This window comes from Carassius gibelio, chromosome B10 (genome assembly GCF_023724105.1).
Source record: "Carassius gibelio isolate Cgi1373 ecotype wild population from Czech Republic chromosome B10, carGib1.2-hapl.c, whole genome shotgun sequence".
Classification (NCBI taxonomy): Eukaryota; Metazoa; Chordata; class Actinopteri; order Cypriniformes; family Cyprinidae; genus Carassius; species Carassius gibelio.
In genome coordinates, this window is record NC_068405.1 from 14,690,063 (window position 1) to 14,697,571 (window position 7,509).

A 7,509-nucleotide genomic window follows, 5' to 3' on the forward strand; every position below is an offset into this window, starting at 1 on the left:
AAGGGGGTTTGGTAATCAAATCCACAGGGAGGTGTGACAGGACAGACGTCAGTGGATTTCTACATTTATACACAGGATAGCACTCTTTTGGCACTTCTAATTTCCATTGTGTATTCACACAGTTTGTTTTTTCTCTGGACAAATGTATTGCATCATTTTATATATATATAAATTCCACTTTTGCTTTGTGACTCAGAAAGCAAACTGTTTTTAAACTTTAAAGTTGCATTGTACTACAAGTGTAAGTTAAAACATACAGTCATATATCACTGGTGTATATAAAGTTCTTACCATCTTCACTTTCATTGAAAAAAAATTAAAAAATTACTTTAACGAAATATCAATAAACTTTCAAACGGTGCCAAGTCTATCCTAGTCTGCCTTATTTATATACGTATCTATACTGCCACCTTCAGGTCAAAATGATAAAGCGCACAATGTAAAATAATTTCTACAAACATTTATCTACCACACACAATTTTGAATCACACACACAAAGGGCTATTTGGTGAATTGATATTTATTCATTTTTACAGCTAATTCTCCAATCAAAGTAAACAGATCTACACCAATTGATAATTTATGTATCTTCACTTGTTTCTGATGACAGACAGTCAATGGCAGGCCAGAGCTTATTGGCTAAATTGCTCATGATCTGTGCAAATATGAGACTAATGAAAACCTGTCACACTCAGAATACCATAGACAGCTTTAAAACACTATAAAGATGCATCCTAAATCTTATGCCTTATAAAATACAATTTTATATACCTTAGAAATAAATGTTGGTCTAAACAAAATGTATTGCACATCAGCCCAAACTTTACACTTATGAGGCAGCAATGTACTGATATTCCTCAAACATCTCTAAGTATTAAAGTTCTGTTTTCAATTCACTACATAGAATCAATTAATTCAGTTCTAATTCTAAATCTATTCAAACTCTATTCTGGTCTCTTAAACTCCATTCAGACCATGATTTTCAATATTTACAGCCTTAAGTTCTTTAAAGGTGATAATATAATTGTTATATTTGCATACTGAATTCAATTGGTCATCTTTCTTGCACTCATTTGCATACTGAATTGTGATTGGTCTTGTCATTTATAGAGGCCCTTCACATTTACTCTATCCTAGTTTGTGGCAAAAACTGAATCAAAGCCTAACCTAAACTAACCTGACTGTTACTGATTTTCTTGCTGCCTTGCAGGTGACTGGTATTTTCTTAAGGATATACACTCACCTAAAGGATTATTAGGAACACCTGTTCAATTTCTCATTAATGCAATTATCTAATCAACCAATCACATGGCAGTTGCTTCAATGCACTTAGGGCTGTGGTCCTAGTCAAGACAATCTCCTGAACTCTAAACTGAATGTCAGAATGGGAAAGAAAGGTGATTTAAACAATTTTGACCGTGGCATGGTTGTTGGTGACAGACTGAGTATTTCACAATCTGCTCAGTTACTGGGATTTTCATGCACAACCATTTCTACGGTTTACAAAGAATGGTGTGAAAAGGGAAAAACATCCATTATGCGGCAGTTCTGTGGGCGAAAATGCCTTGTTGATGCTAGACGTCAGAGAGTGGGCCGACTGATTCAAGCTGATAGAAGAGCAACTTTGACTGAAATAAACACTCGTTACAACCGAGGTATGCAGCAAAGCATTTGTGAAGCCTCAACAAGCACAACCTTGAGGTGGATGGGCTACAACAGCAGAAGACCCCACCGGGTACCACTCATCTCCACTACGAATAGGAAAAACGAGCTTGAGCACGAGCTCACCAAAATTGGACAGTTGAAGACTGTAAAAATGTTGCCTGGTCTGATGGGTTCACCATGTTACAAAACTCAAACCATTTCAGATTGGTTTCTTGAACATGACAATGAGTTCACTGTACTGAAATGGCCCCCACAGTCACCAGATCTCAACCCAATAGAGCATCTTTGGGATGTGGTGGAACGAGAGCTTCGTGCCCTGGATGTGCATCCCACAAATCTCCATCAACTGCAAGATGCTATCGTATCAATATGTGCCAACATTTCTAAAGAATGCTTTCAGCACCTTGTTGAATCAATGCCACGTAGAATTAAGGCAGTTCTGCAGGCGAAAGAGAGTCAAACACAGTATTAGTATGGTGTTCCTAATAATCCTTTAGGTGAGTGTATAAATTGTTTTTGATTAAATTCTTACTATTATAAAAAAAAAATACTTCCTCTTTCACAAAATTTCCCTTTAGAAATATAAAGTTTTGTTCCCTTCGAAAATCACCATAACACTGGATATTCTACATTTAAGCAAAAATGCATATTTCATAGCAGCAACTAAAAATACAAACAGGCTTGAACAGATTACCCACATGTGCTGATACAATGCAATGTAAATAACCACACAGGGGAACCATGCGGTATCCAAACTCCCATTGATTTTAAGTCACAGGTGGGTCATGTGAGGCTTCAGTCCCATCCTCTGATAAGAGTGCTTGAGTGTCATTAGAATCCAATGAATGGAAACACCTAAGGATGCTGAAGTGGGACACAAAGTCAGAATGAATCAGCATTCTTAGCCAACACCCAAGTACAACAAGTACAAGCAGATGCAAAAAGGGAAAGAGGACATGTAAGACTTAGCTTGCACTTAAGAATGAGGAACTACAGCCTATTAATCAAAACAGACCACAGAACCACGTCAGTTAAAAGTTTCTAAGACCTACAGGTTGCTGCCTTAAAAACACTCATAATTTAATAAAACTGTTTAATTTAATCTTCTTTAAATCTCAAAATAAAAACCTTTTTCCTTTTGCATAATATAATGGCATGATGAAATTCACTTGTAGCATTTAAAACTGATTTAATGTAGATTTTGGTTGGTAAATTGCACATAAAATGGTGTTAAATGCACGGTTTAGACATTTCAGCATTATAAAGATCAATAACAAGTTATGTTTCAGTGCAGCTCTTACCCTAACAGACTTATGGGAATGATTGAGAGTCCAGCACTCAGCAGAAAGACAAAGCCAGGACACCATGCCACCGTGGCCGCATAGATTCTGCTAAAAACCGCAGAGGACCCGTTGGTACACAGATTTTCCATAAAAGCCACACAGGCAAAGAGTGCTCCTGAGAAAACATGAAGGGAAAACAAAGAAAAGTCTGATATGATTGTCTCTTCAAAAGGAGGAGGAATGCATACATACAGGGTTGAAGTGCAAACTAAAAAATAAAAAGCATTCACATGAGGATCCTTAAATGTAACATCACTTCGAAAGAAAAGAAAACACACTCTTGAGCTGAGAATAGCCGACATCATGCTGAATAAGGACTTTTGCTTTGGAGCGGTGATTTTCAGAGTCACTCACCCTGCTCAGACTTTGAGACGACCTTTGACATCATCGAACGCAGAACAGGGAACGGCATGATGGCAAACATAGCAGGGATTCTTACTGTAAGTGAACACATTAATACTCACATTAACTAATCAAACAAGACACACAGAATTACATACATTTTCACCTATTTTACATGGCTACAAATTTGAGTTCTAAAAGTATGTTTGAGTGTGTACTACTGCATGTAATAATACAATAAATAATGATACAATACAATAAACAAATATTCTGCTTTCTGTCATATATGGCTATTACATATCTAAAGTAATACCTAAATCCTTTATCCTAATTACTAAAAAACTAACAATACAAAATGGATTTCTAAAATTAATTTTGTACTGTGAATGTTCATGCTCACCGAGGAACATACTGAGCGTGGTCTTTGCGAAGGCTGTCATGAACATGCTTATAGCGACTGACAGCATCCCGATGAAGGCCATGGCAGTGTTCTGCAGACAGAGGGAGAACAAATACACACCGACAAAACTAGTGATAAAGATGGAGGTGCTGGCCGCGGCACCATAGCCGACGAGGATCTCGCTCCAGCACAGCGGCTCATTGAGTTCGTAAAGTGTGATCATGGACAGACCCCCCGTATTGACAAAAGATAAGGAGGAGAAAGTCACAATCAGCAGCACAAGAATGCATTTTCTTTGACTCCTGCCTCCTGCAAACAAGTTGTAGATACCACATACAAGTTTCTGCATGGCCGGACAACAAGCCACAGTCTCTGACCGATCAATCACCCTGGTTTCTTCCAGAATGAAGATGGCATATAGCAAGTTAACAGCCTGAAATATGGCAGATGTGAAGAAAGGCCAGTTGAACCCGACTGCATGCAGGAAGTAGCCAGTGGTGATTGACGCCACACCGGCCAACAAGCCGATCATCATGTCCACCACAGCCATGCGAAGAGTTTTCTGCTTGCTGTCTTCGCACAAATCGGCCACATAGGAGAAGCAGCCGCCTAGCATAGTGCCGATACCCCCAAAGAGGGCACTTACGAAGTTGGCGGCAATGAGGAGGTAGAGGTTGAGCTCGAAGAAGGAGACCGCCAGGAATGAAAGCGTGTAGATCAGAGACCCAATGAGGGGCATGATAATAGTGATCTTTCGGCCACGCTGATCACTGTAGGCCACCAGGAGGAGGGTCACTATGAGACTGGGGATCATGGAAGACAAATCACTGTACATGGAGAACAGAGAAGCTGCTTTCTGCACCTCCTGAAAAACAGTGCAAAATAAAGTAAAACACATGTGCATACTAAACTGTGGCTGCATATGTATCTCATGACGTCTGTAGCAATTCCTGGTCCAAATAAGAAGAGCTATAAAAAGAAAAAAAGAAAGAGGAAATGAAACACAGATGTGTTTCCTTAAGTACCGATGACCAAAACTATACTAATACAGGCTAACCTCTAAAGCAACAACAGGTGTAACTCACACTATATGTATAGGATATAAAACAAACCATAACAGAGGTGATCAATACATTTTATTCGGAAATAATGACCATTTGACTGTATTTTGTACCATTTATTACACGCATATTAAGTAGATAATAAAAACGTGGACAAGTATTTACTTTCTTATTAGTGTTCTGTCTTTCTCTGCATGCATTCAGAACATCAGCACACACATGGTTTCCCGGATGAGTGGTATGTTAAATAGTGTAGTCATAGACAACAGTCAGTCATTATTTAAAAGTGTTACTGCTTTCTGATAAATATATACTGCTGTACTCAACTATGGACCAATCACAATGAAGTATTCCATAAAACTGATACATACATATTTACATATTTACATATTTACAATAGTAACTTATAAAAATTAATTTTCATCATTTAATAACAATCGATAACAATAACAATAGGAACAGACTACCATCAAAATCTAATTTATATATTAAAAAAAAGGCAGCACAAGCATTTTTTTTTTTCAAGCTAAACATTTCACAAATATCACATCATGGAGCCTTCATAGTTTGCTAGTCATATCAGTTTACTTATTTCATACAGTGCAGTTTTATTATACATTTGATTATTGTTATTAATGTAGTATTTGGTAGCCTCCTTGGCTTTTGTTATTTCATTTGCCTCTTTATCCTATTGTTTGTAATTAGCTTATTTGTTTAAATTTTTAAAAATCTAAATAGAAAAAAATAATACGTCATAGCCTACGTAGGCATCACTCACATCTTGCTGTCTGCTGTGGCTGGTGCTGTTGGCGGCGCATTGGGAAGTGTTGTTGGACACAGGGTAAGAAGAGTTTGTGATCTCCAGCCACAACCTGCGATACACGTACTGCTGCACGAGGGGATAAACCATAAAACTGGCAAACGCGTAAATCGCGACGATCGGCTCAACGAAGTACAGTCTCTTCATTGTGTATCGAGGATGTGTCTGCAAAAGCCAAGAGAAAAACAGACAACTGCATAAGTCTGCACGATTTGACTAATTGTAGACCTAATTCAACACGAAAATTGCAATTCCAAGACAAAAGTTACATGAGAGCTAAATTAAAAGTGTCACACTACTGATCAGCTTGGACAGCTATCAGTCTGCTTACAGCTCACTTGTACACACGACACAAACAAGATTATAGACTTACTTCTTCATTCAAAATAATACATCAGAGATATACATTCCTTTCTACTGCTGAGACTCTTCTCGAATCAATGTGACAGTTAAAAAGTCTTCTCTGTTTTGTTTGTGAAACATGACTGATTGTAACCCCTTTATGAAACGCCGGTTTCCTGCCCCTGAGAAGCTGATTGGTTAGTTGAATTTAAGGAATACAAGTCATTGGTTATTGAGGCTGTCATTCACATCGAATGGGCGGGTTGAGTTGTGAAATGGACGGGAGGGGTGAAAACCATATATGTACGTATATATCCATAAGCATACTTTTATACATGTACATTTTTACATGTGTACATAAATTTATGTGTAAACCAGTCCTTCAGTTGCATTTTTTATGGGTTTTGTTTTGCACTTTTTGATGTAGGCTATTATTTGCTTCCATTGTCCTTATCTACAAGTCGCTTGTAGATAACCTAGCCTTTCTGCTAAATTACTACATTTAAATGTATTATAATTACTACATCAAAAGTTGCAAAACCATTAAAACTATTTCGTGTGGATTTAAAATTGCATTTAATTTGAATATGATTCAGAATGTCTTTGTAGCTATTTTACTTCAATTACATTTATTTAGTTATTTATCGTTTTCACAGTTTTGCATATTTGTTGTGTTATAAATTAAAATCTTAGGTGTTGATTTGATTCTTGCAGTTAAACATTTGGGAATTGATTGTGTTCTGTTCCAGATAATAAAACAAAATAATAAGAAAAAAAGAATATTTACACCATATAATCACGTTTTTCTTATCATAGTTGTTTTTGTGGTTGAGAACCACTGTATTACAGTATAAGTATTAGAGTATTAGTATTAGTATTGTTAGTATTAGTATTAGTATTATCATTAGTATTAGTATTCCCTTTTTCTAAATGTTACGGTAATATTGAGTGGGCGTACGAAATGGGAGGGATCTATGACCAAACTGAAAAAAAAATGAACATGGAAAAATAAAATCGTATTGCTTTAATTAAGTTTAGTCTGAAGAGGGCGCCTCACGGCCCATAATGGACGAATTAAAATTAAAGTCACTATCTACATTTTATTCAACAACTGCATACATACAGGGGTTGCAATTAAATACAATCCAATGGTTAATACATAGCCAACTAAAATAGTGCTAATATATAAAATCAGAAATAGAGATCACAAATAAACGTTATATGAATCACTTAACAAACATGCAACAGCCCATCGATTAAAATGTATAAAATAAAAACGGAAAACATTTAAATTAAAAACACTATCAAGTCAGCATGCGTTTCATTATTTAGCGTTTATTAGGAAGAACAGAAAGAGTTATATAGATCCTACTTGAAATTGAGGGAAAAAAATGCGTTTTTAATATCTTACGTTTCTGGAGAGAATATCAAAAAATAAAAAACAACAAAACAAAAAAATAAATTGCATAGAAGCATAAATGTTCATATTGCTACTCGACAAACCCAAACAAAACAGAAAAAAAAATCTTGCCAGAG

The 7,509-nt window shown here is 36.4% G+C and overlaps 1 protein-coding gene across 2 annotated transcripts; it reads right to left on the bottom strand.

Moving 5' to 3' along the window:
• Positions 1-504: 504 nt before the first annotated feature.
• LOC127966068 (solute carrier family 46 member 3) lies at positions 505-6,146 on the bottom strand. 2 transcript variants are annotated; one of them, XR_008155541.1, is made up of 7 exons: positions 6,005-6,146; positions 5,590-5,796; positions 3,751-4,615; positions 3,363-3,446; positions 2,967-3,123; positions 2,364-2,529; positions 505-2,104 (listed from the first exon to the last, which is right to left on the bottom strand). XR_008155541.1 is itself a non-coding variant. In XM_052566896.1 (6 exons), exons 2-6 carry the CDS (start codon positions 5,776-5,778, stop codon positions 2,433-2,435), a joined length of 1,392 nt encoding a protein of 463 aa, XP_052422856.1. In that variant the 5' UTR covers positions 5,779-5,796; positions 6,005-6,146; the 3' UTR covers positions 505-2,432. The 2 variants fall into 2 exon arrangements, 1 of the variants encoding a protein (XP_052422856.1); XM_052566896.1 differs by having other exon boundaries at positions 505-2,529.
• Positions 6,147-7,509: the final 1,363 nt, after the last annotated feature.